The sequence below is a fragment of the Nerophis lumbriciformis genome, linkage group LG32 (genome assembly GCF_033978685.3).
Source record: "Nerophis lumbriciformis linkage group LG32, RoL_Nlum_v2.1, whole genome shotgun sequence".
Lineage (NCBI taxonomy): Eukaryota > Metazoa > Chordata > Actinopteri > Syngnathiformes > Syngnathidae > Nerophis > Nerophis lumbriciformis.
Genome location: NC_084579.2, coordinates 1,441,582 through 1,456,645, shown reverse-complemented (window position 1 = coordinate 1,456,645; position 15,064 = coordinate 1,441,582). Strand labels below are relative to the sequence as shown.

General features: G+C 40.5%; 1 protein-coding gene and 1 long non-coding RNA gene across 4 annotated transcripts; one reads left to right on the top strand and one right to left on the bottom strand.

Annotated features, from left to right (window-relative positions):
• The first annotated feature begins 7,607 nt into the window (after positions 1-7,607).
• Positions 7,608-12,163, top strand: ccr10 (chemokine (C-C motif) receptor 10). Its single transcript, XM_061927280.1, has 2 exons — positions 7,608-7,706; positions 10,894-12,163. Exons 1-2 carry the CDS (start codon positions 7,682-7,684, stop codon positions 12,051-12,053), a joined length of 1,185 nt encoding a protein of 394 aa, XP_061783264.1. The 5' UTR covers positions 7,608-7,681; the 3' UTR covers positions 12,054-12,163.
• A 406-nt stretch (positions 12,164-12,569) lies between these two features.
• Positions 12,570-15,064, bottom strand: LOC133574772 (uncharacterized). Of its 3 annotated transcripts, XR_012049258.1 has the most exons (4): positions 14,471-15,064; positions 13,666-14,400; positions 13,491-13,549; positions 12,570-13,351 (listed from the first exon to the last, which is right to left on the bottom strand). It is a non-coding gene; the product is annotated as an uncharacterized lncRNA (long non-coding RNA). The 3 variants fall into 3 exon arrangements; XR_012049257.1 differs by having other exon boundaries at positions 13,666-15,064; XR_009811417.2 differs by lacking the exon at positions 13,491-13,549 and having other exon boundaries at positions 13,666-15,064.

The window sequence follows — 15,064 nt, the reverse complement described above, 5'->3', positions numbered from 1 at the left end:
ATGATGACAATAATGTTGACAATAATGATGACAATAATGATGACAATAATGATGACAATAATGTTGACAATAATGATGACAATAATGATGACAATAATGATGACAATAATGATGACAATAATGTTGACAATAATGATGACAATAATGATGACAATAATGTTGACAATAATGATGACAATAATGTTGACAATAATGATGACAATAATGATGACAATAATGATGACAATAATGATGACAATAATGATGACAATAATGATGACAATAATGTTGACAATAATGATGACAATAATGATGACAATAATGATGACAATAATGTTGACAATAATGATGACAATAATGATGACAATAATGATGACAATAATGATGACAATAATGTTGACAATAATGATGACAATAATGATGACAATAATGTTGACAATAATGATGACAATAATGATGACAATAATGATGACAATAATGTTGACAATAATGATGACAATAATGATGACAATAATGATGACAATAATGATGACAATAATGTTGACAATAATGATGACAATAATGTTGACAATAATGATGACAATAATGATGACAATAATGATGACAATAATGTTGACAATAATGATGACAATAATGATGACCATAATGTTGACAATAATGTTGACAATAATGTTGACAATAATGATGACAATAATGATGACAATAATGTTGACAATAATGATGACAATAATGTTGACAATAATGTTGACAATAATGTTGACAATAATGTTGACAATAATGATGACAATAATGGTGACAATAATGATGACAATAATGATGACAATAATGATGACAATAATGATGACAATAATGGTGACAATAATGTTGACAATAATGATGACAATAATGATGACAATAATGATGACAATAATGTTGACAATAATGATGACAATAATGATGACAATAATGTTGACAATAATGATGACAATAATGTTGACAATAATGATGACAATAATGTTGACAATAATGTTGACAATAATGATGACAATAATGATGACAATAATGTTGACAATAATGTTGACAATAATGTTGACAATAATGATGACAATAATGATGACAATAATGTTGACAATAATGATGACAATAATGATGACAATAGTGTTGACAATAATGATGACAATAATGTTGACAATAATGATGACAATAATGATGACAATAATGATGACAATAATGGTGACAATAATGATGACAATAATGATGACAATAATGATGACAATAATGATGACAATAATGATGACAATAATGTTGACAATAATGATGACAATAATGATGACAATAATGATGACAATAATGATGACAATAATGATGACAATAATGATGACAATAATGTTGACAATAATGATGACAATAATGATGACAATAATGATGACAATAATGTTGACAATAATGATGACAATAATGTTGACAATAATGTTGACAATAATGATGACAATAATGGTGACAATAATGATGACAATAATGGTGACAATAATGTTGACAATAATGATGACAATAATGATGACAATAATGGCGGCAAAGGGCGGCACCTCCACTTCCTGTTGGCCCTCAGAGGCCGCCAGAACCTCTTGTGGCATTTCCTGCTTTGTTAAGTGCAATCTCTCACACACTTCCTGTTCCTACAGGAAGTTCAAGTGCAGAACTTTGGCGTCTCGCTAATGGCTTCACGCTGAAAGACGACAACCTCAACATCTTTAGCGTGTGGTCGCACGACACACAACATGGACAGGAAGTACACAACAAGCACACACTCACCAACGCTGACTTTGTGGTCAAACGCTCGCTGGGTGTGGCGGCCATCACACTTGTGTTGCAGCTTGAACGCTGGCTCAACTTTCACAACACAACACTCTGTCATACACAACACAACTAACAACACAACACTCTGTCATACACAACACAACTAACAACACAACACTCTGTCATACACAACACAACTAACAACACAACACTCTGTCATACACAACACAACTAACAACACAACACTCTGTCATACATAACACAACTAACAACACAACACTATGTCATACATAACACAACTAACAACACAACACTCTGTCACACACAACACAACTAACAACACAACACTCTGTCATACACAACACAACTAACAACACAACACTCTGTCATACACAACACAACTAACAACACAACACTCTGTCATACACAACACAACTAACAACACAACACTATGTCATACATAACACAACTAACAACACAACACTCTGTCACACACAACACAACTAACAACACAACACTCTGTCATACACCACACAACTAACAACACAACACTCTGTCATACACAACACAACTAACAACACAACACTCTGTCATACACAACACAACTAACAACACAACACTATGTCATACATAACACAACTAACAACACAACACAATGTCATACATAACACAACTAACAACACAACACTCTGTCATACATAACACAACTAACAACACAACACTCTGTCATACACAACACAACTAACAACACAACACTCTGTCATACATAACACAACTAACAACACAACACAATGCCATACACAACACAACTAACAACACAACACTCTGTCATACATAACACAACTAACAACACAACACTCTGTCATACATAACACAACTAACAACACAACACTCTGTCATACATAACACAACTAACACCACAACACTATGTCATACATAACACAACTAACAACACAACACTATGTCATACATAACACAACTAACAACACAACACTCTGTCATACACAACACAACTAACAACACAACACTATGTCATACATAACACAACTAACAACACAACACTCTGTAATACATAACACAACTAACAACACAACACTGTCATACATAACGATAAATGACACAACACTGTCATACATAACACAACTAACAACACAACACTCTGTCATACACAACACAACTAACAATACAACACTCTGTCATACATAACACAACTAACAACACAACACTCTGTCATACACAACACAACTAACAATACAACACTCTGTCATACATAACACAACTAACAACACAACACTCTGTCATACATAACACAACTAACAACACAACACTCTGTCATACATAACACAACTAACACCACAACACTATGTCATACATAACACAACTAACAACACAACACTATGTCATACATAACACAACTAACAACACAACACTCTGTCATACACAACACAACTAACAACACAACACTATGTCATACATAACACAACTAACAACACAACACTCTGTAATACATAACACAACTAACAACACAACACTGTCATACATAACGATAAATGACACAACACTGTCATACATAACACAACTAACAACACAACACTCTGTCATACACAACACAACTAACAATACAACACTCTGTCATACATAACACAACTAACAACACAACACTCTGTCATACATAACACAACACTCTGTCATACATAACACAACAACACAACACTCTGTCATACATAACACAACTAACAACACAACACTCTGTCATACATAACACAACTAACACCACAACACTATGTCATACATAACACAACTAACACCACAACACTATGTCATACATAACACAACTAACAACACAACACTATGTCATACATAACACAACTAACAACACAACACTATGTCATACATAACACAACTAACAACACAACACTCTGTCATACATAACACAACTAACAACACAACACTCTGTAATACATAACACAACTAACAACACAACACTCTGTCATACATAACGATAAATGACACAACACTGTCATACATAACACAACTAACAACACAACACTATGTCATACATAACACAACTAACAACACAACACTATGTCATACATAACACAACTAACAACACAACACTCTGTAATACATAACGATAAATGACACAACACTCTGTCATACATAACACAACTAACACCACAACACTATATCATACATAACACAACTAACAACACAACACTATGTCATACATAACACAACTAACAACACAACACTCTGTCATACACAACACAACTAACAACACAACACAATGTCATACATAACACAACTAACAACACAACACTCTGTCATACATAACACAACTAACAACACAACACTCTGTCATACACAACACAACTAACAACACAACACAATGTCATACATAACACAACTAACAACACAACACTCTGTCATACATAACACAACTAACAACACAACACTCTGTAATACATAACACAACTAACAACACAACACTCTGTCATACATAACGATAAATGACACAACACTATGTCATACATAACACAACTAACAACACAACACTATGTCATACATAACACAACTAACAACACAACACTATGTCATACATAACACAACTAACAACACAACACTCTGTAATACATAACGATAAATGACACAACACTCTGTCATACATAACACAACTAACACCACAACACTATATCATACATAACACAACTAACAACACAACACTATGTCATACATAACACAACTAACGACAGAACACTCTGTCATACATAACACAACTAACAACACAACACTCTGTAATACATAACGATAAATGACACAACACTCTGTCATACATAACACAACTAACAACACAACACTCTGTCATACATAACACAACCAACAACACAACACTCTGTCATACATAACACAACTAACAACACAACACTCTGTAATACATAACACAACTAACAACACAACACTGTAATACATAACACAATAAATAACACAACCTTCTCAATAAATGACACAATAACTAACATAACACTCTGTACTTCACAACACAATTAACAACACAACGCTCTGTAATACATAACAATAAATGACACAACACTTTGTAATATATAACACAATAAATAACACAACACTCTTGAGCAATTACACAATAACAAACATAACACCCTGTAACACATAACACAATAAATAACAGAGATTGTTAGACACTAAGTGTTCATTTAGCTGCTGTGCAACATTTTGGAGGTAAAGGGAAGGTGTGACACCGACCGGTAGTTTACCATGAGGTCAGAATGGAGGTTAGGTCTTTTGAGCAGAGGATGAATAACCTTTTTTAAAAGCTAGGGGAACAGTGCCGGAGGAAAGTGATACGTTTATAATATTTAGCACTCATGGACCTAATAATACAAAGTTTCCCAGGAAGTGGGTCAAGTAAACATGTTGTTTGTTTTATCCCACTTACATGTCGTAATAGTTCCTCTAAAGTTATTTCATCAAAAAGAGAGAGACTATTTTGGAGGGCAGTATCCGTCGTAGATTCAGTCATATCTGTGTTCATACAACCCAGTTGGAACTGGTACACTTTAATCTCCTTTCTAATGACTTCAATTTTCTTATTAAAGAAATTCATAAAGTCATCTGCCGAGTGGGTGGAGCTATTGGGAGGAGTCCCTTGTTGGGTTAGCGATGCTACTGTACTAAACAAATATTTAGGATCGTTTTTTTTTAGGCGGATGAGATTAGAGTAGTAATTAGCTTTAGCTAAGGTAAGCATACGTTTATGAGTTATTAAAGTATCACTCCATGCTTGATGGAAAACCTCAAGTTTAGGACTTTTGTATTACCTGTAACGACTTGGTTGCATGGTTACGCACAGGTCGTTCTCCCAGGATGCAGACTAACAACTCCAGACCAAGCGTGCAGGTAGGAAATGATTTATTTGTATAAATCATGCAGGAAAAAACAGGTAAAAACAAAAGCGTGCCGATAGCACGGGAGGCAAAGCTAAGGAGGCTAGCGTGGGAGCTAGCATATAAACAAAAATTAAAAAACTATATCGTCGTTAGCTGTTGCGTGAGGCAAACAAGGAAACCAGACTAATTGTGGATATAAATAGCTTATTTGTGTAAGACCACAGCTATCAATTATAGTCTGGAGCGCTACGCACGGAGGAGGGTCTGATGAGGTATTCATATAGATATTAAAATCACCCATTATAATTATATTATGTGCATGCGTCACTAAATCAGTGACAAACTCTGAAAATGTACTGATAAAGTCCGAATAGGGTCCAGGGGGGCGCTAGATAACAGCCAGGTAGAGTGTGACAGACCTCATAGTGAGCACCTCAAATGATTGATATTTATTACTTAGGTCAGGGCCAAGGTTCATGTTTTCATTGGATATTAGTCCCACTTTCCTGACTTCTGCTGTGCTTTTTTGTGAACTTCTGGATCTGCCTCCCGGGAGCCTTTTGGCCATGGAGACCAGCTGCTGGGTCTCTGCCACACCAGAGTCTATTTGGAGAGACTGGAGGAGATGTGGATGAAGAAACAGGATTGTGGAGTGTGGAGAGACTGGAGGAGATGTGGATGAAGAGACAGGACTGCAGAGTTTGGAGAGACTGGAGGAGATGTGGATGAAGAGACAGGACTGCAGAGTTTGGAGAGACTGGAGGAGATGTGGATGAAGAGACAGGACTGCGGACTGTGGAGAGACTGGAGGAGATGTCGATGAAGAGACAGGACTGCAGAGTTTGGAGAGACTAGAGGAGATGTGGATGAAGAGACAGGACTGCAGAGTTTGGAGAGACTGGAGGAGATGTGGATGAAGAGACATGACTGCAGACTTTGGAGAGACTGGAGGAGATGTGGATGAAGAGACAGGACTGCAGAGTTTGGAGAGACTGGAGGAGATGTGGATGAAGAGACAGGACTGCAGAGTTTGGAGAGACTAGAGGAGATGTGCATGAAGAGACAGGACTGCAGAGTTTGGAGAGACTGGAGGAGATGTGGATGAAGAGACAGGACTGCGGAGTGTGGAGAGACTGGAGGAGATGTGGATGAAGAGACAGGACTGCAGAGTTTGGAGAGACTGGAGGAGATATGGATGAAGAGACAGGACTGTGGACTGTGGAGAGACTGGAGGAGATGTCGATGAAGAGACAGGACTGCAGAGTTTGGAGAGACTAGAGGAGATGTGGATGAAGAGACATGACTGCAGACTTTGGAGAGACTGGAGGAGATGTGGATGAAGAGACAGGACTGCAGAGTTTGGAGAGACTGGAGGAGATGTGGATGAAGAGACAGGACTGCAGAGTTTGGAGAGACTGGAGGAGATGTGGATGAAGAGACAGGACTGCAGAGTTTGGAGAGACTAGAGGAGATGTGGATGAAGAGACAGGACTGCAGAGTTTGGAGAGACTGGAGGAGATGTGGATGAAGAGACAGGACTGCGGAGTGTGGAGAGACTGGAGGAGATGTGGATGAAGAGACAGGACTGCAGAGTTTGGAGAGACTGGAGGAGATGTGGATGAAGAGACAGGACTGCAGAGTTTGGAGAGACTAGAGGAGATGTGGATGAAGAGACAGAACTGCAGAGTTTGGAGAGACTGGAGGAGATGTGGATGAAGAGACAGGACTGCAGAGTTTGGAGAGACTAGAGGAGATGTGGATGAAGAGACAGAACTGCAGAGTTTGGAGAGACTAGAGGAGATGTGGATGAAGAGACAGGACTGCAGAGCTGATGCTGAGCGCCGGGACAGACAAGCTTCACAGTGTCTCGGCTGAAGGAGCAGGTATCGGTCTCAGTCTCCTTGGACGCATCCTCGCTCATCCATGCAAACTGGACACTGGCCGACAGTTAGGGGGTCTCTTGGTTGCTTTGTTGGGTCTGCTCCTGTCTCTGGCCATGCTCCCCCCCACCCTAGCAGACGATGGCGTGGAACACCACCACAGTGTGTATGTTTTTATGTTGTTGTTTTACTTTTGTGTCTGTGTGTAGAAGTGGCACTACTGGGTTGGCAGCTGGTTGCAACAGCTCTGATCTTTTAATGTCCTTTGATGTTTCCCTCTTACACCCATGCTTATGTGTGCTATGGCTATGAGTTTTTTTTCTCCTTGGCCTCAGTCTGAATATCCCCATCTTTACCCAGCGTTTACCTGTTTGTCACCTTTTTTGTAAGGGACGCCGGAAGTTGGCAGACCCGTCAGCGATCCTGTTCTGTCTCCCTGTAATGTTTGATCCTGTTCTGTCTCCCTGTAATGTTTGATCCTGTTCTGTCTCCCTGCAATGTTTGATCCTGTTCTGTCTCCCTGTAATGTTTGATCCTGTTCTGTCTCCCTGCAATGTTTGATCCTGTTCTGTCTCCCTGTAATGTTTGATCCTGTTCTGTCTCCCTGTAATGTTTGTCTGATCATGAATGGGATTGTGCTGAAAATCTAATTTCCCCTCAGGGATTATTAAAATATTTATCATTCTGATTCTGATAACACAATAAACAACACAAGACTTGATGTTGTATACTTACTATATATGTATATATATATAATATATATATATATATATACACATATATATATATATATATATATATATATATATATATATATATATATATATATATATATATATATATATATATATATATATATATATATATATATATATATATATATATATATTTATATATATGTATGTGTGGGGAAAAAAATCACAAGACTATTTCATCTCTACAGGCCTGTTTCATGAGGGGTACCCTCAATCATCAGGAGATTTTAATGGGAGCATTCACATACCATGGTTTATATAGGGCACAGAGTGGGTGGGTACAGGCTGGCCTAGGGGCGTGGTGATTGGCTCATGTGTTACCTAGGAGGTGTTTCCGTCTATGGCGGCATGTTGTTACAATTTCGCTGCGCTTGTTGAGGGATGACAGGTCTGGACGGTAAATAATAAACAGTTTCTCTTTCAAGCATAGGTTGCATCTTTTATTACCACTATTGTAAGGTGTGCTGGATGCAAGAATTTGCCATGTTATTGAATATTCAACATTATTGTCTTTGAGGTCCCAAATGTGTTTGCTGAGTTCTGTGGTATTTCGCAGGTTTTTGTTCCTGAAAGAAGCCTTGTGATTGTTCCATCTGGTTTTGAATTCTCCCTCGGTTAATCCTACATATGTGTCGGATGTGTTAATGTCCTTGCGTATTACCTTAGATTGGTAGACAACTGATGTTTTGTAAGCACCCCCCGTTGAGAGGGCAATCAGGTTTCTTTCGACAGTTACAGCGTTTGTTGGTTTTGGAGTCGCTCTGTCTGGGGGCCGACGGCTCATTTGCAATTGTTTTGTTGTGGTTTGAGATGATTTGTCGTATATTGTTCATGCAGCTGTAGCTCAATTTAATGTTGTTCTTGTTGAATACTTTTCTTAGGGTGTTGTCTTTGGGAAAGTGTTTGTCAATCAGATTGAGGAATTTGTGTCCAATGTGTCCAATATATATTTATATATATATATATATATATATATATATATATATATATATATATATATATATATATATATATATATATATATATATATATATATATATATATATATATATATATATATATATATATATATATATATATATATCAGGAGATATAGTGTATATGTGGGTAGTGAGCCGGGGTGAGAAAAAGGTGAAGATGCAAAGACGTGTTCTGATTGGCTGAAAGACTTCATGAGTTGAAAAAGTGTTGAATGTTTTCTGCACATTCCTCCTGATCAGGTGATGCACGCACACTACACTCTCTTTTATACACCTCATTTTATACTAAACTTTATATTATCTTACACACTTTATACTACACACTTCATTCTTTACACTTTATACTACCCTTGATTTTACACACTTTATATGAAACACTTCACGTTATACATTTTATACTACACTTCATTTTATACACTTCATTTTATACACTTCATTTTATACACTTAATGGTACACTTTATACTCCACTTTATTCTTCTTTTTTACACTTAACTTTTAAACCACAGTACTCTATTTTCATACCACTTTACTCCACTTTTATACCCATTTTATTCCACCTTACTCAACAGTTTAGCCTTTTTACTGCACTGTTTCCTTCACTTCCACTCCACTTTTATCGCACTTTAACTTACCATTTTAATCAGCTTTACTCCATCCTTTATTTCACATTTTTAGTCCACTTTTATTTCACTTTACTCCACCTTTTTAACTCCACTTTTTCCCCTCTTTACTCCAATTTTATCCCACTTTACACCACATTTGTACTCCACTTGTGTCCCACTTCAGTCCACCCTTTCACGCCACTTTTTTACCCCTTTTTACTTAACTTTTATCCCACTTCACACCACCTTTTTACTCCACTTTATCCCACTTTACTCCACTTTTTACTCTGCCTTTTGAACACTTTTATCCCACTTTTTACTCCACTTTTATCGTACTCTACGCCACCTTTTTACTCCACTTGTATCCCACTTTTTGAACACTTTTATCAAACTTTACTCCACCTTTTCCCTACTTAACTCCACTTTGCTGCACCTCTTCACTCCACTTTGATCCCCTTTTACCCCCAGTTTTCCCCACTTTACTCCACCTTTTTACCCCACATTTATCCCACTCTACTTCACCATTTCACTCCACTTTTACTCCACCTTTTCAACACTTTTATCCCACTTTATTTGACTTTTTAAGCCACATTCATCCCACTTCACACCACCTTTTTACTCTAGATTTTTCCTACTTTACTCCACATTTTTTGTCTACTTTCATCCCACTTTTCTCCACCTTTTACTTCGCCCTTTGAACACTTTTATCTAACGTGTCTCCACCTTTTTACTCCACCTATTTACTCCACCTATTGATCCCACCTTTTGAACACTTTTATCTAACGTGTCTCCACCTTTTTACTCCACCTATTGATCCCACCTTTTGAACACTTTTATATAACTTGACTCCACCGTTAGACTGCACCTATTACCTCCACCTTTTGCCTCCACCTTTTGCCTCCACCTTTTGATTGCACCTTTTGCCTCCACCTATTGCCTCCTCCATTCACCTCCACCTGTTGCCTCCACCTGTTGCCTCCTCCATTCACCTCCACCTTTTGCCTCCACCTATAGACTCCACCATTTGCCTCCACCTATCGCCTCGACCTTTTGACTCCACCCTTGGTCTCCACCTTTTGAAGGCGGCGGTGCAGAGGACGGAGCGTGTGATGGGGGAGGAGCTTGTGGACGTGTACGAGCTGGGCGCAGAGGACTACCTGGAGGCGTGGCTGGGTAGCGGCGAGGAGGACGGCGAGGGCGAGGGCGAGGACGAGGACGAGGACTGGTGCGAGGCGGGCGAACACGAGCGGACCATCAAGTTGTTCCAGACGTGTCTGTTGGCCGCCATCTTCCTCTTAGGCATGGCGGGAAACGCGGCGGTGATGGCGACGTTGGCGGCGCGGCGCCGCCTGCGCCGCACGACGGACATCTTCCTGTCGCAGCTGGCGCTGGCCGACGTGCTGCTGCTGCTCACGCTGCCGCTGCAGGTGGCGGATGTCAACCTGGGCTGGGTGTTCTCGGCGGCGGCGTGCAAGGCGGTGCGCGCCTGCTACGCCGTCAACACGTACAGCGGCCTGCTGCAGCTGGCGTGCGTGAGCGTGGATCGCTACGTGGCCGTCGCCCGGCCGCAGGACAAGCTGCGTCTGCATTCTCGGATGCTGGTGGCCGGGAAGATGGTGGCGGCGGGGGTGTGGCTGGTGGCGGCGCTCCTCAGTCTGCCCGAGCTCTTGTTCTCCGGCGTGTCGGGCTCGGGCGCCGACGCCTACTGCGGCATGCTGACTGGCGCAAAAGGGAAAATGGCCGCCGACGGAGCGGTCACCGCCGTCTTCGGACTCTCCTTCCTGGTGATGGCGGTGTGTTACTCTCTGGTGGCGCGCGTGTTGTGGGCGGGCTCTGCGGGGCGGGCCAGGCGCTGGCGCCATCAGCGCACCTTGAAGCTGATGGTGGCGCTGGTGCTGCTCTTCCTCGTCTTCCAGTTGCCGCACAGCGTGGTGCTGTCGCTCAAGATGGCCGCGCCGTTTTGTGCCCTGCTGCCGGAGTACGTCACGCGCACGCTGGCCTACGCCCGCTGCTGCCTCAACCCCGTCATGTACGTGCTGCTGGGCGTGCGCTTCCGCAACCAATTGCTGAAGCTCCTCCCACGTGGCGGCTGCCTCCGCGCGCGCAAGCAATGCCTGCAAGTTGACGGCCAGCAGGCCACGCCCCCTGAAATCCAGCTTTCATCCGGGGCCTGACGGCGTATGACATGATGTTATTATGTAATCTGATTACTTTCACATTGTAATGAGATTACTTGTTTTCATGTGTTCATTTGTTGCATCATAAATCTTCCTCTGCAGCAAAAGTTGTTGTCATGTGTCGCGTCACCACTAGAGGGCAGCAACGTGCCCAGTAGTCTTCAGTACTAACTAGGACACACAGTGTACTACTATACTGAAGTAGTACTAGGACACACGGTGTACTACTATACTGAAGTAGTACTAGGACACACGGTGTACTACTATACTGAAATAGTACTAGGACACACAGTGTACTACTATACTGAAATAGTACTAGGACACACAGTGTACTACTATACTAAGTTTTTCCACTTGTTTAAGTCGGGGTCCACGTTAATCAATTCATGGTAGTTGTACTACTATACTGAAGTAGTACTACCCGAGTACTTTAATTTAACCACGCTTGCTTCTGAAGAAACAGCAAAAACTTCAGTTTTCAGTTTCACACAAAAGACGAGGTCACGGGCTGAGTGGAGAGGTCAGAGGTCATTTTAATTGTCAAGAAGAAGTCCACAAGTAGAACATAAATATAAACAACAGACACATAGAAAGGAAGAAAAAAACATTAAAAAGTAAACAAAAAAGAACATGAAAACTGAACAAAAGGAACACAAAAAATAAAAACAAGAAAACAAAACATAAGACAAAAAAAACAAAATTAAAAACAAAAATAATATAAAAAATAAAAACAAAAGAACATAAAAATGAACAAAAAAACCCATAAAAAATAAAAGAGGACCTAAAAATAAACAAAAAAGAACATAAAAATAAAGACACAAGGAACATAAAAAAAATAAAGTTAAAAATAACATAAGTAAAGACAAAAGGAACATAAAAATAAGACAAAAAGAATACAAAAATAAGACAAAAAGAAGATAACAAATGAAAGAAAAGTAAAGTGGTTGTGGAGCCACTCAGCGAGCATCCATCACACAAACACAGACACAAGTTTGATTGACAGCTGTCATCTGATTATGATGATTATTATTATTGAGGAGCGCGTGCACGTGGAGACAGTTAGCATGCCACTGACATATCACAGGAAACATGTCTATGACATCACAGACAAGATGATCACTGATTGGTTGACGTCATCATGGCAGGAAAATACAACATCAGAAAAATAATTTACACCAAAACATGCGTAGAAAAATAGAAATAGAAAACATAGATGACATTTTTCTTTTGTACATCTTTTTAACTCTGCACTTCTACCTGCCGTCTTCCACGCTCTGATGTCACCTACGTGTCACCTGTAGTGTCACCTACGTGTCACCTGTAGTGCCACCTATGATGTCACCTGTAGTGCCACCTATGATGTCACCTACGTGTCACCTACGTGTCACCTGTAGTGCCACCTATGATGCCACCTACGTGTCACCTACGTGTCACCTGTAGTGCCACCTATGATGTCACCTACGTGTCACCTGTAGTGCCACCTATGATGTCACCTACATGTCACCTGTAGTGCCACCGATGATGTCACCTACATGTCACTTGTAGTGCCACCTATGATGTCACCTACATGTCACCTGTAGTGCCACCTATAATGTCACCTACATGTCACCTGTAGTGCCACCTATGATGTCACCTACGTGTCACCTGTAGTGCCACCTATGATGTCACCTACGTGTCACCTGTAGTGCCACCTATGATGTCACCTACGTGTCAACTGTAGTGCCACCTATGATGTCACCTACATGTCACTTGTAGTGCCACCTATGATGTCACCTACATGTCACCTGTAGTGCCACCTATAATGTCACCTACATGTCACCTGTAGTGCCACCTATGATGTCACCTACGTGTCACCTGTAGTGCCACCTATGATGTCACCTACGTGTCACCTGTAGTGCCACCTATGATGTCACCTACGTGTCAACTGTAGTGCCACCTATGATGTCACCTACATGTCACTTGTAGTGCCACCTATGATGTCACCTACATGTCACCTGTAGTGCCACCTATAATGTCACCTACATGTCACCTGTAGTGCCACCTATGATGTCACCTACGTGTCACCTGTAGTGCCACCTATGATGTCACCTACGTGTCACCTGTAGTGCCACCTATGATGTCACCTACGTGTCAACTGTAGTGCCACCTATGATGTCACCTACGTGTCACCTGTAGTGCCACCTATGATGTCACCTACGTGTCACCTGTAGTGCCACCTATGATGTCACCTACATGTCATCTGTAGTGACACCTATGATGTCACCTACATGTCACCTGTAGTGCCACCTATGATGTCACCTACGTGTCATCTGTAGTGCCACCTATGATGTCACCTACATGTCACCTGTAGTGGCACCTATGATGTCACCTACATGTCACCTGTAGTGGCACTTATGATGTCACCTACATGTCACCTGTAGTGCCACCTATGATGTCACCTACATGTCACCTGTAGTGCCACCGATGATGTCACCTACATGTCACTTGTAGTGCCACCTATGATGTCACCTACATGTCACCTGTAGTGCCACCTATAATGTCACCTACATGTCACCTGTAGTGGCACCAATGATGTCACCTACATGTCACCTGTAGTGCCACCTATGATGTCACCTACACGTCACCTGTAGTGCCACCTATGATGTCACCTACATGTCACCTGTAGTGCCACCTATGATGCCACCTACATGTCACCTGTAGTGACACCTATGATGTCACCTACATGTTATCTATAGTGTCACCTATGATGTTATATATAGTGTCACCTATGATGTTATCTATAGTGTCACCTGCGATGTTATCTATAGTGTCACCTATGATGTTATCTATAGTGTCACCTGTGATGTTATCCATAGTGTCACCTATGATGTCATCAATAGTGTCACCTATGATGTTATCAACAGTGTCATCTATGATGTTATCTATAGTGTCACCTATGATATCATCAATAGTCTCACCTATGATGTCATCAATAGTGTCACCTATGATGTCATCAATAGTGTCACCTA